A 22,882-nucleotide genomic window follows, 5' to 3' on the forward strand; every position below is an offset into this window, starting at 1 on the left:
GAAAATAGTCCCTATTAGCAAGCTGTAAATATGAATTTTATATCTTTTTCAAACTACAAATGAAGGGTCCAATTTCAAGAAAGTATACCGAACCTGTTATATTTGTCCAGATTTGCCCCACACTTGTTCTTGTATATCACAACACAATAAAATTTGTTTTAAAAAAAATAAATCGGTCCCCGCAAGAAACTTGTGGCTCACATAATCATATTAGTCCTCACCATGATCCAACAATCCTTGATGATCATCAGACGATTCCCTAAGAATTATACAAGGACTAGATCGATCCAATGGAAATGATTCGTTAAAACTTTTCTGAACATCAGTGCGAGGAGTAATTTTAGCTTATGTACAAGCATGGTAGCATCTCCCAATTTTGTCCATGAATAAGTTTCCTATATGTACAGTTTGATACATGATCCTAATCACCAAAACATCCCTCAATTGCAACCAGCATTTCTGAGGTTTCATTCTTCAAGATTGAACTCTAATAAGAAACATCAAATTCTTGGCATTACAACATTGCTGCTGCTCCTCAACTTGCCAGACATGAAGACATAATAAGTACACACTCCTGCCACAACATCTGCACGAGAGACATCACCACTGAAGACTGAAGCCAAAAAGGTGAGTTAATATTACTCTTTCATAGCTATCTACAGTCCCGTATTGGCAAGAAACTTCCTGATCATGCCGTAATTAGAAATAGGGCGTGAATGAAACAAAAACTCGGAAAACTGAAGTAAAGGTTCTTTTAAGAACCACGAATCTCTATGATCAGATCAAGTACCAGCCACTCGTACTTCTGGTCTTTGATAGTGAACAGGTTCTTTAAAATTCGCTTCCTCACTTAGTTCTTTAAATGATTCAACAAGATTTTGGAGCCTTGCTACAAATTCAATAAGAAGCGAAGCAAAAGTTGCTAAAGATAAAGCACTTGCACTCTCATAAGTCTTTGATTCATCTTTATTTGGATCCTTGTCGTCACCAATGGATAACAATGGAGCAGGCAAAGATGACTGCTTCCTCTGGGTTCCAAGGTTTTCACCATCAAGGTTCGCCAATCTATGTAGTGCTTCAAAGTCACTGACTGACTTCACTTCTGATATTGCATTTTCATGATCCGCTATCAGCAGATCTCGAGTTTGTGCAGGGTCATTCTGAGGATTCCCAACTTCCCAAAACTCTGAGTTGACAAGAATATAAGACCTTCTGTCAATCTTCTTTTGTAATGCTTCTACTGCCTCGTCTACTTCATAAAGTATATCTTCTTCTGGACCTAACTTCTCCATTCTTTTGATTCTATTTCCCAGCTCACGCAACACTTTAGCACCTTCATTACCTACTCTTTGAAGCTCAATGCGAAAAACCTGTCTTTTTTCAGCAGGTGCCTGTTGTATGGAGAGGAAAAAAGACAAATGGGTGGTAAGAGGCTAAATAATTGCAAAAGAGGCTGATAACAGCGTGGGGAGAAAGTAGTAAGGCTTGAGGAAGTACATGCACTTGAGCAAATAAATAAATAATAGAAGACACAATTGCAACAATAATCTTACATTCACTTAAGATGATATTTCATTATACTAAAAACTAATGTCTTGGTTCCCTCAAAAAAAGGCAAAAATTCATGTCTTGTCATTGTCACAAAGCACTAAAATTTAAGAAACGGTGTATGACATGAATTATGCACATTAAGACAAGCACCTATTATTAGAATAGGAGGTCTAATTTTGACATAAAATTAGACAAACTCAAACCTACATTCTCCCTAACAAGCTCATTACAACTCACTCCAACCTAGCACTATTTCTAGACATCTCGCACCAACCTAGTCATCCCTTCTCTTTTCCTTCCTTTGTTTCCCTTTGAATCTCGAATTAGAACAACACTTTTAAAAAATAACTCGGCAGTCTTACACTCTTACCGAATGGACTGAACTAGTCACTATATAGATTAAAGTAGTCACTTAGTGGACTAAAAAATGTGATAATTAAATGGATTGAACTAGTCACTAGATAAATTAAATTGATCGCCATATAGATTAAACTAGTCACTATATTCAAAAAAGGTGTTTCGTTGTCTTCTTAATAAAGGGTTTGAGCTGTTATCTAAGTTTAGATTAAAAGTAGGTGCTCTCTTACAAAACATACTGACAAACAAGTAACTCCAAGTTTTTTAGTAAATCAAAAATTGTGCACAAGTATCCATTACGTTTCCTCTTTTCATTTTTTTTTTTTTTTTTGCATTTTATTTGCTGGGACGGGAAAGGGGGGTACTTGGTGCTTAACGTAAGAATTCTGGGTATGTACACCTTTGCTTTGCAAATGAAACTCCCAGCAATAAGTATCCATCGGAAGAAAAGCACCAAGAAAGGGAAAAGAACAAGCAGAAGAGTAAGACAAAATGGGATACAGTTAGCACATAATATTCCTTAATCATCAAAGAAGGGGAGGAGAACAGGTAGAATAGGAAGAAATAAGGGAATAATACTAGCATATAGTTGTTGGAGTCTTCTTGGGAATTCAAACTTTAAACAAATCCCAAGCAAAGACAACGGAGCTTAACAATTATCATCTACATGATAAATAAATAAATAAAAACAGTCTGAAGATCTTGTTCTTTAAAATTTCCATACCACCAAAAATAAAATAAAAATTAGGATGCAAAAAAAGTAAAAGTATGTGACGAAGGCCAATTCTTGCCTACATTTTAGTAAGTATCACCATATTGGCACCACTACGTACACCATTATGCTATATGATATCAAAGGTAAACAGAAATTACCTAATTAATTTATCTAAAGATAACCACTAGTTCTACTTTAGGTGCATTTCTTATTCCTCATAAGACAGCCAATTACTTAGAAAGAGCTTGGATGCATCCTTTATCAAGTTAACAGGCCCCGTTAGGCTATTGATCATGTCAACTTGAGTATCTAAGCATGAGCCTTCTCTACAATTCTGAGCTACCATGTTCCAAACTTGATCTGTCTTAGTGTGTTACAAGCTTGGCATGATTTCCATCTGTGTAGGTCTCTTTTGACCCTTACTCACGAGGCCCCACAGAATATCATGATCCCTTTCTATATTTCTGTTTTCTTTAAGGCGTAATGATAGATATTTTGGTGCACCCATAAATTGACACTCTAGTTGTGGAAGTTACCATGGGAACACCCCAAGTATACTATGAAGTGAACCAACAGAGCCTCCTTAAGGCAACTTATGAAACACCAAAAAAGAAAATATATGAGAATCCCAATGTTCATGAAGCTTTTACATCGTAGTAGCTTGTGTGTTGGCTCCTTGTGTTCCAAGCGTGCTAGCAAATTTTGTATAATCCATCGAAAATTTATTCTATAAAGCAGAAGAACTGTACACCTTGCTTTAAATTTTTTGGAAGTTTGCTCACGCGGGTTATGTTAGAGTCGAAGGTCCTATAACATTTTTCTTTCATCTGGTCAACATATAAGGTCATTCGACTGTCACATCAAACAAAACAATGCTACAAACTGCAGCCACTGCCACAACTGTCTAAATTATCCACAATCAAATGTAATGACCACATTTTAGTTCAAGAGCTTGAACAACAATTTCATTACTGGTTAAAGTAGGCAGCTTTATGTTCAACATTATCCAACACATAAGTTGCCAAAATAGCAAAATGTAAAGCATACCAGGTGATGCAAGCAGCTAGCTGCACTCAACATCATCCTTATAGTTTACAAGGGTGATAGCCGATAGGCTATCTAATGGATAAAACCTTGATTAAATTTCTGACTGAGGTGTTCATTGAATTGGTAATAGTAAATGCAGAAGCAAACCTACTTCCCATGCAAAAGTTATGGGTCCACTTTAAACAGAGCTTGATCTTATAGGGCAGTAGGAACTTCTCAAATGCACCCCTAGTCAGAAGATCAACACTACAATCCCAAAAATGTACCATAGATAAGCATACCAGATGAAGTAGCAGGTTACTGAACTTAATATCATCCTTATAGTTTTACAGCTATCAACTTTATCTAATTCAGAATATTCCAAGGAAACAATAATTTGCTTGTTGAGGCCAATACCCTATTCAGCAATCACATAACTTGCCTCATAAACAATTTACTTTACATGAAATTAACTAGATGCTAACGCCAAGGGGATGCCATGCCACAAATATCTCATAGATAATTCACTATCAATGATGCAGATCAAGACCTTTCATCTTACTTATCTTCACAACTTTCCTAGCAGAGCTAGCATGGTTCTTATCTCGCACTTAAAAGCAAGGCTTTTAACATGTCAAAATTTTAATAATTTTAGTGAGTTATAGTTATTTTGGGACCATTTCAGGCTTTCACCTTATTTAGTTTAAGCTATGGAGACACATCTAGTTTTTAAGCCCTTCAATTAGGTCCCAACTAGCAATGATTAGTTAATGAACTGATCTAGTTCATTAGTTAATTAAAGTAGGCGTTATTGTTGTTTTGTCGTTGGTTGTTGCTTAATTGCAACTAGTAATTGAACGCCTATTGCCTGTAATAGTCTTCTTAAGTTTGGTTTGTTTCCTCATCCAAGTAACCTTTAGATTAAAAAAGTAATTAGAGGCTAAGTCCAAATTGTTTCCTAGCTAGGATTTAGGGGGTGGTTTTTGCTTGTATACTAGGACTAGCACACATTCCTTTTCTCACTCTCCTCAATGCCCACACCATGCCCTCTTGTCCCCACCCCATAAATATGGCATAACAAAGAAACATTTTTGGTTTCAAGAATTCACTTGCAATGACATAACAATCAAATCCTTAGAAAAAGCAGCTTTATGGATAGTACATCAGTAGGCAACCTTCATACGAGAGTATTACTTCTCTTGTGTAAACACTAGCCATCTTGAATTTTTTGCACCATTGGAGTTATCACTAAATGTTTCATGATCCAACTTAAAGAACAACGAGCTAATCAAAGTACTACACCTTACCTTTTTCCTCTGCCTCTCATGAAGCTCTTGCCTCAGCCTAATACCAGTACGGGGAGGAAGTGCGGGGGGCCATATAATTATAGCATTTTCTAATGAACTGAAATGGCATATTCTAGATCAAGATAGTGCTTAGGGACTAAAAGTGGATCTGTATTGATTTAACAGAAATTGCAGAAAATGTAAAGATAGTAACAACCTTCCGAGAGGCTTGGGTCACTCCCAAGAACTAACTAAAACTCTTAACAATATTCTTCCGTTCTCTCATTTCCTCTATTTATATAGTTTCTATCCTAGCTAAGTAGCTAGCTTATTCTCCAAGCCACTAATTACTAGCTCATAAAGCTATTTCCTAGAATACCCTTCTCCCTTATATAAGTCCGCGACACATCCTTCCTGCATATGCCAAAAAAAAAAAAAAAAAAACAGGATAGATGCCTGCTCACAACCAATAAGGAGTTGAACCATCAACCATATTAGTGAGACAACTGCCTCGATTTTAATGATCCAGCACTTCATTCGCTAATACCAACTCACCTAGCTTTCCCAGGAAGAAGACACCAACCAGAACAGATGAAGTTCACATTTTAAATATGAATGTTTAAATAATAATACTGATTACTGATATAGAAGCCCAAACAAGCAATAAACACAACTGACCACCAAGGAGCAGATAGCTATGAATATAAACCTGAATCTCAGACAGAATACAGCCATGCATGGCCATAACCATGAATGCACAATGCCTCAAAGCGCCGCTGACTTTGGTATAGGTTTTCCATGGATATCTAAGCATTTTGTAAGGACCATGAGGTGGTTCCCAGATAGCAAAACCTACCTAAACATGCAACAAACAAAAAAGGCTCTCAGACACCTGATGAATGCTAACAGCAAGAATGCACTGAATTATCCAGCAAAGAACTTACCAAAGTATCCTCTTGACTTGCTGAATCTACAGCCGATCTATAACCACTATAAAGTGGGTCATCAGAAGCTTGAAAAGTAAGAATTTTTGAAGGGACCCGAGTATATTCAACACAGCTTAGATACCCATTCACAACACCTAAAGAGTAACTTAGCAGGAGTTATTCAAAAATCGCAAACTTGTAGATAAAGACAACAGGCAAGACATATATAGACAATCAACACCTAAGAATTTCCATTAGTATCATAGATAAGTAAGTGTACTATAAAAAAAATGAAAGAAATATCATCCAACCTTCCAAAGAAACTGCAACATTTGTGAAGTTCTTCACCACCAAGTTGTGCAGATCCTCCCCAGCCCATATTGGGTAAATGCAAGTATTTATCAACAAGGCAACAGCAGCACCCAGTGCGATAAGTATGAATCTAGTAACAGCTGTTTCGACAAATTCTCTTGTTCTATACCCAGATACCATGATAAAGCAATATGTCAGCAAAAATACTCTGAATCCATACTCAAAAGGCTTCATTGTAGGATATAGCTTCAAAAATGTGGCAACAAATCCTATCATTGAGCAGCACCATATAAGGAAAGCAGCTTAGGAAAAAAAATTAAAAAAGGGATGAAAATTCTTCAGGAAAGAGTTGCTGTCACTAGTACCATACCTATGATAAAAATACTAATGATAATTACAAGTTCTTCCCAGTCACCAGCAAAAGTTGACAACATTGCCATTCCCAAAGCAAGTCCTCCAGCAGATAATGTCCCCAATCCACGGTTGAATCCTTTGCTAAGAGTTGCTCCTAGAAACGCATCAGACAGGCAGGAAAAAAAGATATGTAAGCATGACAAAATAAACAAAAAAAAAACAACAGTAAAGAGCATTGATTCAGCAGAACATCAGGAATTACAAATACAGACTGTGTAGCAGTGTGTAGTCATTGTCCAGAATTACAATAACTAGGTTTTGGAAAGAAAAAATATTAGCTATAAGAAAATTTTCACAGCTTTTACAAATCTAAAGCACCAAAGAAATGGCATTACTCTCAAATCTGGCATTCTACTCAACAGCATAATCTTTTCAAAAACATGCTAGACAAAAGGTATCACTCATGTTGTTCCACAAAAGCGAAAAAGGGAAGTTTTCTTGAAGTATTTTACAAGGGTGACTTCTATAGTTTCCATCCAATCTTTAAAGATTAAACACAAGAATTAGGAAGCAGCAAGGCCAAGTTAAGAGATAGAACCAAATTATTAGCCACACCAAACATCTTATGATTATTATCGCTCCGACCACTTATTATCAACATATTCAAGCTTAATAGATCATAACAATCTTTTCTCAATTCCATCTCATTTAGATGGATCACTAGAAAGGGCGCATAAGAGTTAAACATAAAGGATTAACTTAAGTTCACTTGTTTGAATGAAACATCCACAAGGTAGGGGATTACATGAGAGGACTCACAAGAGAAAGCACTAGCTTTAAACATAATGTAAACAATTAGGCCTCTTCAGTTCACCTTAAAATAATACTCCCTCCCTTCCTATTTGTTCTTCCTATTTTGACTTTCTTTTCTCTCTCAAAAAATTCTAAATAGGAATGGAGGGAGTAATATTTAGTGAATAAAGGCTCAATTCAGTAAAATCTAGTTTATTTCAGTATAGAATAGGTGCATGCATTAGGCACCCAAGCAGCAAACATTCACTGGAATGCTTATAGAATATAGATCTTCTCACAACATATTTTCTACTAACAGTTTGATTTAACAAAAGAATTAATATCATTATAATATTTAATCACCAAATATAATAGGTAAAACACAATTTTAGGGTGCATTCTCTTCACCTTAAGAGAATAAGTTTCATGTCTGATCACGTCTAATAAAGTGAAAGTATAAGGTGAAATCAAGTTCAATCAGGTTTAATAAGTTTAGATAAGTCGAAGCGAAAAGAATGCACCATTTATTAATTTCAGCTAAATTAAAGATCATGTAAGATGAACAGACCTAAAGAAACACCAAAATTGTTACTATGACATAGACAAATCAGGACGTCTCATATGTTAATCAATAAAATTGATCTTTCTTTCATCAACCAAGGCCAAGGAGTAAAACAAAAAAAAAGATTCACCTTTTACATACTATAAACACAACATAGAAGAGAAGACAATATCTTCTGAAACCATATGCAATGGAAAACTATTAAATAAACTCCACCATATTGCTTATGAAGTCAAAATTAATTTCTTTTAGAATAAAAAATTTCCATTAATAGAAAACATTCCATTTCCAGGGATAAAAATTATCATAGCACACACAATATATTACTAATTTAAGAAACAAACCTAGAAAAGGAAAATTCAATCACATACAAAAAAAAAAAAAAAAAAAGATAGAGAGAGAGAAATGAATATATTACCAATGCTAAACTCAAAGACAACAACAACAGTGAGAATAGCCCAAACAGAGTAACGGCCAAGATCTTCAAAAGGCTTCTTCAAAAAGATAAGAAATGATAAAAGTGTCAAAGCAAGTCCCATTTTTGCAGAAAATACAATCTTTCTAGGATCTGATTTTCCCATATCAACAGCTTTTTTTGTGAATTCTGCAAACCCATTCCACCAATTTACAAAAGTTTTAATTAAGCAGTTTTTCTGATGATGATTGATATTTTGGTGTTGTTCAAGTGGGTCCTCTAAAAAGGGTAAACCCAATGAAGAAGAGTACCCATGACCTTTTGACTGGAGTAATCTTTCTCTCTCTCTCCTCTCTGCAAAACTGTATCTGAATGATCCTAATTTACCCGCCATTAAACTGATCAGTGATGTTTTTGGTGATGATGAACTAACTGAGTGAAGAAAAAGAAAAAGAGGAGTATTGAGTGAAGAAGAAAGAAAGTGAAGCACAAGTTTCAAGGAATGAAACAAACCCCAATTGTGTATGAATAGTTGTCTTTTTTTAAAGGAGCGCATTATTAGTAGCTTTCTTCGTGTTCTTTTTTGTTGTTGTTCGCCTAGAAATTCGTAACCTGGAAGAACCAAAAGATATTTAGGAATCACCATTTTGTGGTTTTATTATTTATAGAATCTTGGAGTTTTGTTGGATTTATTTATATTTTGTATCTAAAAGACTATCTGAAAGAAGTTGGGCTAAGTATTTTTTTTATTCTAGTGAGTTTTGTAAGAGACCGTCTAATTTTAATTTAAAATTAGACATTGTCCAAGTTCAATATTAAGAAGAGAACATGCCATCTTTTTTTTTATATAGTAACTAGTTTGATTATTTAGGGACCAGGTTAATCTATTTAGTAATTAGTTTAATTTATTCAGTAATGACATTCTTTAATCCATTCAGTGACTAGGTTAATCCATTTAGTAATTAGTTTAATCCGTTTGGTAAGACTATCGAGTTAGTTTTTAGAAATTATCTGTTGTAGTTCGATCATCAAGAAAAGCAAGGAAGGAGAAGAGAAGGGATGACTAGGATAGTATTGGATTAAAGTGAAATGAAATAGGCTTGTTAGAAAATTTTTAGTCTTGAATTCTTCTATTTTCATGTTAAAATTAGACCGACTATTTTAATAATTTGTGTTTTTATTGAGAAAGATATTTAGCTCAAGGACCAATCTCTGAGAAATACAAGGCTTATAGGTCAGAAAGTAAGGCTTAACAGTTGGGGTAAAGCTCTGGAATTTGAGGTTATGCTCTACTAGGCTACGACGTCTTTGTCATTAAGTTGGGCTAAATAATCCCCTTTTTTGCTTCTCAAATAAGTTAATCTGAACTAAACTTATTATATGTTATTGGATTTGATGAGTCCTGATATAACCTTATTTATATCTAACTAGTTTTTGCGCCTGAGTGATGCCTTGAGTTATTTTGGTCGTAGGTTATTTGATTCAGTTTTGGCAGTGACTCTTGTGTTTATGACTTCGGTTCGAGGAGTGCAATTGCTTGTTTTTTTTTTTTTGCTCTACCAATCAACTTTTTCCTTTCATAGTGTGAAACATAATTGCGATCTAATTCTAATAAGTTCCTTACCTTTTGCAAAATCTTACATTATTAACATTTGTAGCTCTTACCATAGTTTTCTATATCTGTTTTTGGAAAATTCTACATGATAGCCTATAATTTCGCATGTGGTTGGCCCATATATGAGGTCCAGACGGATATAATACCTCAAAACCTCGTCCTTCCTTTTCCTCCATTTCTTCCCACATCCCCGTATAACAATTTGTACACTTCAATTCTGTCAACAACAATGGCATCCTCACGCCACACTTTCTCTGTCTTCCATTTTTACCAACACCTTGAGACCAAAACTTTAATGGAAGCCCTTTGAAGTCCTTCAAATCTGTCAATGAGAAAAAATCTCACTCGAAAATCCCCCCATATTTTCGACAATAAATTTCTGGTATTAGGGTTCGCCACTGATGAAAGTTACAGACTTAAACAATCACTTACAGACTAAAAGGCGAATTCAACCACTATAAATGAGTTCAAACATGAATTTTGATCATATATTTTGATGGAATTTGAAATTTAAGAAATTTATTTTGTTTAATCTTATGAGTAACCTGATTAACCACATTTATTTATACGAGTAACCTCATTTAATTGTACGAGTAACCTTTAATTGTTCACACAAGTAACCCCCTATTTGTTAATACGAGTAACCTCATTCGTTTATAAAGAGTATCCCTATTTATTCATACTAGTAACCCCATTTAATCATATGACTAACCTAATTTTGTTTACAAAAATAACCTCATTTTATTCGCATCCGTAACCCCAATTGTTCATACAAGTAACCTCCACTTATTAATACGAGTAACATCATTCGTTCGTAAGGAGTAACCCATTTATTCATACTAGTAACCCCATTTAATCATATGAGTAACTTCATTTTGTTCACATAAGTAACCCCGTTTCATTCGTATCAACAACCCCAAATGTTCATACAAGTAACTCCCACTTATTAATATGAGTAACCTCATTCGTTCATAAGGAGTAACCCCATTTATTCAGTAAACTCATTTAATCATATGAGTAATCTTATTTGTTCACATTGGTAATCGCATTTTGCTTATAAGAGTAACCATATTTCTGTATAGGAGTGACACCCTTCTATTGTTAAAAGTAATCACATACTTATACAAGTAACTCCATTTGGTCATAAAGAGTAACTCCATTTGTTCATAAGAGTAACTCCATTTGTTCATAAGGGTTTGTGCATAAGGGTCAACTTCAAAAGGTCATATCTCACAACACATTTAATATTTTGGGAAGATTCAAGTTGGAGATGAATTTGGCTCGATAACGCTTAGTCAAAATCGTGATTGCAATGAGAAACGAGTGAGATGTGACCATTTGAAAATGAGCTGACGGGCTGACAGGTTGTCGCGCGTGCGGCCACACCTGTAATTTCGCGTGTGATCGGCCACACGCAAGACACGATGTTTTCTCTATCATCTCTCATCCTCTTTCTTGTATGAAATAAATTGCCTAGTGACCTGATTTTCGGAAAACTCCAACTACTCCCCTCCGGGTGTAATTAGATGATTATTAATTACTATCATCCTTCAAAAGCACAATCCCCTTCCTCCGAAAATCAAGCACTAAATTACAAAACCCTTATGTTCTTATAATACTCAAAATTTTAAGTTCAATCACTCAAGAAAAAATCAATGGCCGAAAATCCAGATGACAATATCAAGTATCAACTGCTTTACATGATTCTTTTTCCCGATAAATTACTACACCAAATCAAACTTTGAAAAGTGAAATTACTCAAAAGAAAAACAGAAATCGAAATTAGCGAGAAAGTGCAAAGTTATTAGATGTGTTGCGTGGAGAAGAAGAATACAAATCAGGACAAAAAACAACAGATTGCTGACAAGTATGATTAAGGAAGCTATATTGTGGTTGAAAAATCTAGCCATTAATGAAATAAGGTCACTGGTTGGAATTTGTCAAAGTTGGAAGGCACTTTGTATAATATTTTTTTTTGTCCTACCATCATATAGAAAAATTAAAAGTTGGAGACCCAATATAGAATTTCTCCTATTCTTTTGGTTTTCCAAAAAATATAGTGGAATTCACTTTCCCAGATCAATCCAATTTACCAAATACTACCTCTGTTTCCTAAAGATCTTCCTTGTTACTGTTCCTACATATACCAAGGAAGATCCATTGTGTGGGGTGTGGGGTGGGTAAAGTAGGAGAGAGAAAGGGGTTAAGATAAATAAACAAATAAAAAGGGGTTAAAGTAGGAGAGAAAAAGAGAGTAAAATTGAATTAATAATGTAATGATGGACCATATGATAGTGACATGAGAGGGTAAAAAGGAAAAAAAATTCTAAATAAGGAATAAAGTAAAAGAGGGAATAACTTTTGGAAACGCACTTAAACAGAAAGAGGGAAGATCTTTAGGAAACGGAGGTAGTAGTTGTTTGGACAATGGTATAGACTTCATAACAATTGACGTTCACACTTTGCACCAAATTTATATATTCTTTATATCGCGTTGGTGTAATCCCCCGTAATTTTATAAATATATTTTAGTATTTTTATTTTTATATTTAATTTAGTTTTAAATGATTTAATTATTTAAAGAAGGTTGACTATTTTGAAAGTCAAAGGAAATTATTTTAAGGATTTAAGAAAGTTAAAAATATTTTATTTAGGCATGCTTTGAAAAATGTCTGAAATTTCTAATTTAAGTTGGAAAAGAAGTTTAAATGGGCTTGAAGAACCCAAAATCCTAAGTAAATTAGGAAAATGATTTATATTGATGTTATGAGTTTTAATTCATTAATCCTATTCATCATCAAACTCTATTTGAACCCAATCTCCTTTTCCTAAGCCCAAAAGGAAAAGCCTCTTTATAAATACCTTAGACCCAATGATTTTTACCACACAAAGATTATTTTCTCTCTCCTCCCTCATACCAGCCGACCCCTTGCTCTCTCCTCTTCCACGTGATTTTCTTTCTCTCTATCTCAGGTGTCTTTCTTCTTCTTCAAGTTACGTTTCTTCTTCGACAAGAAACGTCACTACACCTCCATAACCACAAGTCCTCTTGTGTGCCACTGCGGCTGCCACGTGCTTTCCCTATTTTCGGCGCCTCTCTTCTTCTTGGTTCTTTGATTTGTTGGTTAATTTCTTTTCTTCTTCATCAAGTTTTCATTAAAGATCATGTTTTTATGCTTTATTTTAATACTAATCATGATTTATTAACTTTAAATTGCTCTTTTAATTATTAATCTTGATTCATATAGATTATGTATTAAAAGAATAAAATTTCAGATTTGATTATTATTTGTAGATTGAGTTTTTAATTTTCAAAGTATGGATTTTTAGGGTGTTAATTACTGGAAAATCATAGTAACATGTTATAAACTATGAGATTGTTTTAAATTATGAATTTAAGCATGTTTATGTATGTTTAAAGATAGATTTACAATTTTATAGGTTCCTGAAATTTTAGAAAGGACTTTAATAATGGAGTTTTAAGGATTTTAATTACTAGTATGGTAGTACTATGCTATATATTGAAAGTAATTGAAGTTTTAATAGTAAAAACAACTTTTAAATATTTTTAAAGGGGATTTAAAGTATTACTCCCTCCGCTTTTTTTTATTTGCTACATTTTCCTAAAAGGGTTGCTTTTTTTTATTTGCTACATTTCTTCCTCTTTCCTTATTTGGTATATTTGGCCCATAAAAAGAGACATTGTCTTTTACTTTTTCAGTCATTAGGGATTTTTGTAACAAATAATTAAGGGCTAATTAATCCTTCCTCACCTAACCATCTTCATTTCCCCATAAAAAAACCCCTCTCTCTCTCTCCACCAGCCACCTACCCCTATTAATGGAGTTTCTGGATCCAACCTTCACATTAACTCCCGGTGCTAATCCTTTGCACTATTTTCTTTCTCATTATCTCTCTATCTCTCTCTCTCCTTTTCTCATGTCTTTCAACTGTTAATTTTTCACAACTTTTCTCTCTTTCGATCTCACTAATCACCATGAATTCCGGCTTACCGGAAAATAATGAAGATGATCTACTTATGGTACCGGACACTCCTGATCAGAATCCTTGTGCTACTGAGTTGGATAATCTAGATCTGGTTGTCCCAGACACTCCTGACCAACTGGATCTAGGGTTTGGTTTTTCAGAAACAAATGGGGAAGATCTGAATTTCGGACAGTCAAATCAAGATTTGCTAGTGGAAATTTTGGGGCTTTCAGAGTATAGGCTGCGAGATGGGTTTTCTTTGGATATGTACCCAGATTTTCCAATTGGGGTTCCTGATATTGTTCTCCAACTCTTGAAGATCTATGTCCCTCGCCTCTTTCAAAACTGAGTCGGCTTTGAATAAGGGAAGTACTACTCTCAAAAATCTAGTTTTTATTTGTATGTTGTATTTTTTGCTGTATAATTGTTGGATCTGTAGTGATGGTGGTAATTTGTGGCAATTGATTAGGATTTTTTTAAGAATTGGATATCTGGTTCTTGATTTCCTTTGTCGGTTGTTAAAGTTGCATTTGTCTGTGTGTTTGTTGTGAGGTCATGTTGGTCCTCATCTGATTCTGAATCTGTCTAGTCATAACCCATTGTTTCAATATCAGAATCATCAGAAAGCCACTCCATGTGTATCTCACCCTCTGCATCTGAATCATAAAATTCATTAGACATCATCTCTTCCTCACTAGGAAATGGTTCGTCATTGAGATTTATTTGGATGTTCACTTCTGGTTCTTCATTGAGATTGATGCCTTGTTGTTCATTGAGATTGATGCGTTGTTGTTGTTGTTGTTCATGTTCTGGTTCTGCAACATGATGTTATGGTTCTTTATTCAGATTGATGCCTTGTTCATTATCTTGATGTTCATGTACTTGTTGGAGATTACTGTTGGAGATTGCTGAGTTATGAACTTCAAGAATCAAATGTTGCTGGAGGATGTTCACTCTTTCTGGTTCATGTTGCTGTTGATGGTTCCTTGTTGATGGTTCATGTTGCCTTCGAAATACGGATTGAGCTGATGAGGAGGGTGGTCTTTGAGGGCTTTGAGAAGCCATGGTATGAGATGCTATTTCATACCATGATGTTGCCAAAGGAACTCATCTACTCTCCTCAAGTGAAGCAAAATGCTAATTTTTACAAAAAAAAATTAGTCCCTAATCACTCGATGATGAGAATTTACTGAGAGTGATCAAATCCCCCCCTCCCCATGTTTTTTCTCTTATCAATTTCCTTGTAATGGCTGAAAGTTGAAGTTTGTATGGTTACAAAAATTTTTATGGTAATGAGAAACCTTTGTGTATGGCTGAAATGTGAAGTGAAATGTTGAGAAAAAAGTGGCTCCAAATTTAAATTTAGTCCAACAGGTGCTTTTTTATTTGCATTTGGAGGGAAGTGGAAAATTTCAAAAATTTCCCACCAAATTTAATCCCAAAAAACCGGATGGTTTAACTTTGTGGCCCTATAAAATATCCACCATAACTCCTTAATTAACTGATGTTGACCTTCTTCATTTAATGCAAAAAGAGTGAAAAAGTACACTAAAAGGCTTTGAAAGGGACATCTCCTAAAATGTTGTGTAAAACCAAATGTAGCAAGTAAAAAAAAGCAGAGGGAGTATAAAGTTGCTGTATTTTATTTAGAGTTTTGATTTTAGTTTATATTGATTATTTTAGGCGGAGAATATTCAGTAGGTGACTTTTAAGGAATTAAAGGTGGCCTATCAACTGGTTTACACAAGGTATGTACATACCTATGTGCTATGTGATATAGTATCATGATTTAAGAAGAAAAGTTGTAGTTTCATGTATAGAAACTTGATAAGTTCATATGTGAATTCTAGTATGATTGGATTTTACATGTTTTATGCCTGTGTGCAAGCATGTTGATATTGAGATCTGATTATGAGTTAAGATTATCATGTTTGTATGCAATTGTTGATGCAAGCATGTGGATGGGAACTTTAGCTATTAATTCATATGGGGGAATTAATAATATTATTGAGATTGAATCATGTTTAATCATGTGTTCCCTTACAATATTTTTTTCACTACTTCATAAGGACCGTGGGACTTATGTGGTAAGTTGATAAGTTATGTCTTTGATAGGTAAGATTGATTGTTGGCTAGGTTCAACAAATAAGAAAGATTGAGATTAAAGAAAGTAATCTTGGATTGTAAGTTGTGTGATCACTTATTAAATCCTGAGATAAAAGAGAAGTTCGGTGGTGAATGTTTGATTTGATATTTCTGTGTTACTTGTGTGTGTATCATAACAAGTAATAAATTGTAAATCACGTAAAGTGTAACTTGGATAGTAATAGACTTTAGGTTTGTGCACCTCGTCTAGAGTTGGACAATCAGGAGTTAGAGTACATGGTGGTAGCCCCTGGCTTTTTCTGAGAGATGGATTGATCACCATCTCTATTATTTTTCAAAGGTTCCTCGATATCGCAGGTCATTCTGAAATAAGGATTCCCCCATGTTTTGTCTTCCTAGGTGAAGGCAAGTTTAGATAAGACAACTCGGTCCAATAACTATTCCATTAAAGTAATAAAAAGATGTTTAAAGTTTAGTTCAGTAGAAGTTATCTACAGAATATTATATTGTTATATTATCATTTATCCCTGCATGTTATTTATTAGTATCATTTCAGGAATGTTTATGTAATACTATGTAGTACTCAGCTTTGTTGATTACGTGCTTTGTTTGTGATTGTTGATCATGACTTTGCCTTATTGATCATGTAATGACCCGCTTTGGTGAGCATATTCTTTAGAGCATTGACATTTACAGGTTTGCAGATGTTGCATCATTGGAAATCTGGGAATGGTGAGCTTGTGTAATCTATTATTATATTTACTGCCTTAGTAGAAACATATTATAATATGTTTGGTTTGAGTAGACATTTATAGAGTGTTTGGTTTAAGTACATATTTACTTATTTATCTATTATATTAAAGTATGAAGTTTAGTTATATGTTTTCCGCTGCAATTTTTTTGAATAAGTCAATACGTTATCACACGGGCAATTATGCTTGGGTAATTCTCTATGTTTTATATTAAAAGGTATTTATGAAAAGGGAGAATTATCAGGATGTTACAAAGTGGTATCTGAAAGCTTTAGGTTATTTTCAAAACTTTTAGGCGCCTAACTAACTTATTAGTTATTTGAATAAACTCTTAGAATCGCTCCTACTGATTCATTTTGAGAACGTTATATGAATATATATATTATTCTATACTTTTTAAGAGAACCGAAATTTTTCCTTGAGGAGTCCGAAATCTTTTTATTATTATTGGTACGTGTCCGAAATTTTTATGTCATCATTCGATTTTTTTTTTGCAAGAGTCGAATTTTTTTTTTTTGAATTATGATGGTTCGAATTTTTATAAGTCTGATTTTTTTTTTTTTTTAGTTTGACACTTAATTATTATTATTTTATTTAAAATTATTAGGAGTGTCTACATTATTTTATTGCCTTTAAAATTTTACTTATTGCATTGTGAGAATGAGTAGTATAGGAAGGACATATAGGATAGAAATATTAAATGCCTGCATTGAATAGTTAGTTCAGCATGTTTTTTTTTTCTTCCCTGCTAACTATTCATGATTATTTTTCTAACCTGCTAACTATTCATGATTATTTTTCTTCCCTACTAACTGTTTATATCTTTCTTCTCTGCTAAGTGTTACATTCTTGTGCCTATGATGTTAATGGCAACTTTTTACTATTATTGTTGGGAATTGCGTACTGGGAGAGTACTAAATATTTATTGAATAGGTTTATTTGTTGTAGATTCCTAACCATGTCTTTCAGGCAAGTTAATAGAATTGTCAGGCAAGTTAAAAGAGTAGGAAACCATCATAACACTATTATAATAAGTGATGATGAGAGTGTTGGATGTCATGAGTCTGGAAGTGATAGCTACACTAGCCTAGAGATCATTATGCATTATGTGTTAAAAGTAGGCATCCTTGTTAGCGATATATGAAGTAATTCAAGAGTTTGATCATACTAGAGCGCAAACCTGAAGGGACATCTACAATGTTACTTGGAGACCTTATCTGAGCGATGTAAGTGATTCAAAAGTGGATGAAAATGAACATCAACCCAAAAGGATTCGAAGATCTACTAGATCTAGGAATTTAGGCAATTATTATTTATTACTATTATTATTATTATTATTATTATTATTATTATTATTATTATTATTATTATTATTATTATTATTATTATTATTATTATTATTATTATTATTATTATTATATTATATTATTATTATTATTATTATTATTATTATTATTATTATTATTATTATTATTATTATTATTATTATTATAGTAAAGACTCAGGAGACTTTGAAGATGAAATGTTACTCCATGAAAGTATAAAGAAAATAAGGATAGGAATGATAGTGTAACTCCATAGAGTATTTATTTATGCTTTAAGATTAGTTGTTGGAAAGTAGTCAAGCTAAATGGTTCAAATCTCCTTCTTTAGCATCTTTATATTATTGAGGAATAAGTTGGCTATTTTGGATTGAAAAAATATTCTTATTATCGTTTGAGGAATAAAAGTTAATTATTTATTTTTTCGAGTGAGCAAGGATTTATTCTAGGCACGTGTTTGGAATCTTTTTATTATTTAAATTTTTATTATGTGATTAAATGCTTGTTGTTCCACATGTATGTCTTGATGAGGATATTTGCTCATGGATGATTATGGGATTGCTAGGGAACATTTCATGTTGTACCTGGAAATATCTGAGAAATTGTTTGTTGATGCGATCTTGATTGATCAAATCAAATGTTGCCTTCGTAGAAAATGGTAAATAAGTGTGAATCAAAACCAAAGTAGAGTTAAATTAAATTTCAGTCGCGAAGTAGAGTGTTAAACAACAATGATGCCTTAACTTCTGTTATTCGTCTATTGGCAGAGAATTTGACTCACGAAAGAGTTAAGCGCCCCAATCCTACTGGGACATGTTTGAAAGACTAAATAAGATTAAACCGTCGTACTTTAAGGGGTGAGATGATCCTACCTTCTTAGAGAATTGGATTAGGGAATTTGAAAAGATTTTCGGGGCTGTGAACTGTCCTGAGGGTATGAAAGTAGGTCAAGTTGTACTATATCTGAAAGATGAGGCTGACTTATGGTGAAAAGAAAATGGAAATAGACTTAGTGTTGTGGAAGAGTTTAATTGGAAATCCTTTATTTCCGCTTTAAGAGAAAAATTTTACCCTTCTTTTATGAGGAAACTGAAGGCGCAAGAGTTTATCAACCTTTGGATGGGGAGCATGACCATCTCTGAGTATTATAGCAAGCTCATAGCATTGTCTAGTTTTGCACTTGAGGTAGTAGCCACTGAAGAGTTAAAGACTCAGTGATTTGAGCAAGGTTTGACTAATAAGGAAATGCAATTGGGTTAGTAGATCAAAGTGATTGATTTGCCTATCAGTATTCCTACTAGGAAGATCATAAGGTGTACCAAGTTGTTTAGAAATTTGCCTTTGAAGATTATAGACTGTGCATTTCCATCTGACTTAATAGAATTCAATTTGGGAGACCTAGATGTGGATGAATTGGTTAAGTCTTTACAAGGCTAACATCGATTGTGAGGTTCAGAAGGTAGTGTTGAGAAACCCTTTGGGAAAATTGACCTCCTATAGACGTTTTGGGAAGCCTAAAGAATTTGGAGTTATCTCTGCGATGTAAGCAAGAAAGTTGATGAAAAGGGGTGTGAATTATTCTTCTGTAGTGTGCAGGATGTGAGTAAGGAAGTTGGAGTGAAGCTTTAGGATGTTGCAATTATGAACGAGTTTACGAATGTCTTTCCAAGTGAGATTTCAAGTATGCCACCTGCGAGAGCTGTTGAGTTCATCATAGACTTAGTTCCTGGAACTGCACCTATATCTAATGCACCCTATAGAATGGCACCTTTTGAGATGAGTGAGCTGAAAATGCAATTGCAAGAACTACTAGATAAAGGTTATATTAGGCCTAGTGCATCACCTTGGGGAGCTCCTGTGTTGTTTGTGAAGAAAAAGGATAGAACCATGAGGCTTTGTATTGACTATAGGGAACTAAACAATGTAACCATCAAGAACAAGTATCCTTTCCCTAGAATATATGACCTATTCGATCAGTTGAATGGAGCGAGTGTATTCTTAAAGATTGACTTGCGTTCTGGATATCACCAATTGAGGGTAGTTGATAAGGATGTACCTAATAAGACTGCCTTTAGTTAGTGTTATGGTCACTATGAGTTCACTGTAATGCTATTTAGATTAACCAATGCTCCTGCTATATTTAATGACTAGGATCTTCCATGAGTTTCTAGATAAGTTTGTGGTGGTTTTGATTGATGACATACTGATATATTCGAGGAACGAGGCTGAGCATGATGAGAACTTGAGGGTCATTTTGGAGACGCTTAGGAAGAACCAATTGTATGCTAAGTTTTCTAAGTGTGAGTTTCATTTGGAGAAGGTAGCGTTTTTGGGTCACTATGTGTCTAAGGAAGGAGTCTCAGTGGATCCTACTAAGATTCAAGTTGTGACTGAGTGGCCAGCTCCAAAGAACGTGTCAGATATCAAAAGTTTCCTAGGTCTAGCTGGATATTATAGGAGTTTGTGAATCTTAGCAGGATCTACTGAGATTCCTTCCTTAGACACATAGTGACCCAAAAATGCTACTTTCTCCAAACGAAACTCACACTTAGAGAACTTGGCATATAATTGGTTTTTCCTCAATGTATCCAAAATGATCCTCAAGTGCTCATCATGCCCAACTTCATTCCTCGAATATATTAGTATGTCATCAATGAAAACCACCACAAACTTATCTAGAAACTCATGAAAAATCCTATTCATTAAATCCATAAATATAGCTGGAGCATTGGTTAACCCAAATGGCATTACAGTGAACTCACAGTGACCATAACGCGTTCTAAAGGCAATCTTTGGGACATCTTTATCAGCTACCCTCAATTGATGATATCCTGAACGTAAGTTAATCTTTGAGAACACACTCGCTCCATTCAACTGGTCGAATAGGTCATCTATTCTAGGCAACGAGTATTTGTTTTTTATGGTTATATTATTCAACTTCCTATAATCAATACATAGCCTCATGCTTCCATCCTTTTTTTCTTCACAAACAACACATGCGCTCCCCAAGGTGATGCACTAGGCCTAATATAAAATTATTTAGTAGCTCTTGCAATTGCATTTTCAACTCACTCATCTCAGGAGGTGCCATTCTATAGGGTGCCTTAGATATAGGTGCAGTTGCAGGAATTAAGTCTATGGTGAACTCTACAGCTCTACCAGGTGGCATACCTGAAATCTCACTTGGAAACACATTCATAAACTCGTTCACAATTGGGACATCCCCAAGCTTCACTTCCACTTCCTTACTCACATCCTGCACACTACAGAAGAATAACTCACACCCTTTTCTCATTAATTTCCTCACTTGCATAGCAGAGATAACTCCGAACTTCTTAGGTTTCCCAAAACATCTATAGGAGGTCAATTTTCCCAAATGGTTTCTCAACACTACTTTCTGAATTTCACAATCGTTATTTGCCTTGTAAAGACTTAACCAGTTCATTCCTAGAATCACATCTAGGTCTCCCCAATTAAATTCTATTAAGTCATACGGAAAGACATAGTCTCCTATCTTCAAAGGCAGATTTCTAAACAATTTGGTACACCTTATGATTTCTCCGGTAGGAATACTAATATACAAGTCAATTTCTTCGTAATCTACCAACCCCAGACTCTTTAGGACAGATATAAAAGAATAAGTTGCCCCCAAATCAAATAATGTGTTAACAAGGACTGAGTTAATAGAAAAATTACCAGAAACTACATCGGCAGATTTCTAAGCTTCCTTTCGACTCATCACGTACATCTATCCCGCAGGCTTACTTTGGTTGGGGTTTTCACTTGCAGGCTTACTATAGTTCCCTTGGTTATTCTGCTGTTCTCCAGGTTTAGGACCTTGGTTCCAGACTGGTTGAACCCTGATCTGACCTGATTACCATTCCCTTGACCTTTCTGCTCCTTGCCATGCTTAGAGTAGCATTCGTACTCCCTATGACCCTTCTTTTGACAATAGTTACAAATCACTGGTTCTCCCTTACAGTCTTTCCCAGGATGGTTTTTGTCACAGAACTTGCAGTGATGCACTCTCTCAGGTCTACCCTTATTGCAATTATCCTAGTTGTTTCTCCCTTGGAAATTCCCATTACCATTCTTGTTTCTCTTGAAATTACCTTAGTTTCACCAGCATTAAAATCTTTCCTCTTTTCACCTACTACCCCATTTTTCTTATCTCTCCTTGACTGTAAACCATAAATATGAGATGCTCTCCCATACACAACACCTAGGGACGTAAAGGTCTCTCCTCCTAATCCCAATTGTTTCTCCTCAGTTAAGCCTTGCTCAAACCTCTGAGCCGTAAGCTCCTCAGTGGCTACAACCTTACACTAGTGGAAAAATGAAGAAGGGCTGCGCTGAAAATGACATGTAGGGCTGCACTTTTGGACAACAGCCCTTTCAATAGCAGCCCTTCACTTTTTAAGAAGGGTTGCGCTTGTAAAGCGCAGCCCTTCTACAAGTGAAGGGCTGCGCTTTTATGGAAAAAGCGCAGCCCTTTTCGACCAAAAAAATTAAAAAAAAAATTGAAATCATATCGATCCATAGAGCAACAACAACAGGCGTGTAAATGCAATTCCAGAATTAAAATTTAGATTTTTATTGATTCTGATTAATATCATACAACCAAAATAATGTAATATACAACTGAAATTAAATAATTCTAGAAATTAAATAATTCCAAAAAAAAAAAACGAACAAAATAGAAGAAAAAAGAAAACAAAAATAGAAGTTAACAAAAATGAACAAAAAAATGAAAAAATAACCCTAAAATTATAGATCTGAAAATGAACTAATATGAACATTTAAC

The 22,882-nt window shown here is 34.5% G+C and overlaps 1 protein-coding gene across 1 annotated transcript; it reads right to left on the reverse strand.

Annotated features, from left to right (window-relative positions):
- Positions 1-282: 282 nt before the first annotated feature.
- On the reverse strand, positions 283-8,906 carry LOC104893559 (aluminum-activated malate transporter 9). Its single transcript, XM_010679677.4, has 6 exons — positions 8,300-8,906; positions 6,544-6,681; positions 6,173-6,442; positions 5,880-6,016; positions 5,645-5,791; positions 283-1,391 (listed from the first exon to the last, which is right to left on the reverse strand). The coding sequence occupies exons 1-6, from the start codon at positions 8,850-8,852 to the stop codon at positions 783-785; spliced, it is 1,854 nt and encodes a 617-aa protein (XP_010677979.2). The 5' UTR covers positions 8,853-8,906; the 3' UTR covers positions 283-782.
- Between the last annotated feature and the right edge of the window lie 13,976 nt (positions 8,907-22,882).

This window comes from Beta vulgaris, chromosome 5 (genome assembly GCF_026745355.1).
Source record: "Beta vulgaris subsp. vulgaris cultivar EL10 chromosome 5, EL10.2, whole genome shotgun sequence".
NCBI lineage: Eukaryota > Viridiplantae > Streptophyta > Magnoliopsida > Caryophyllales > Amaranthaceae > Beta > Beta vulgaris.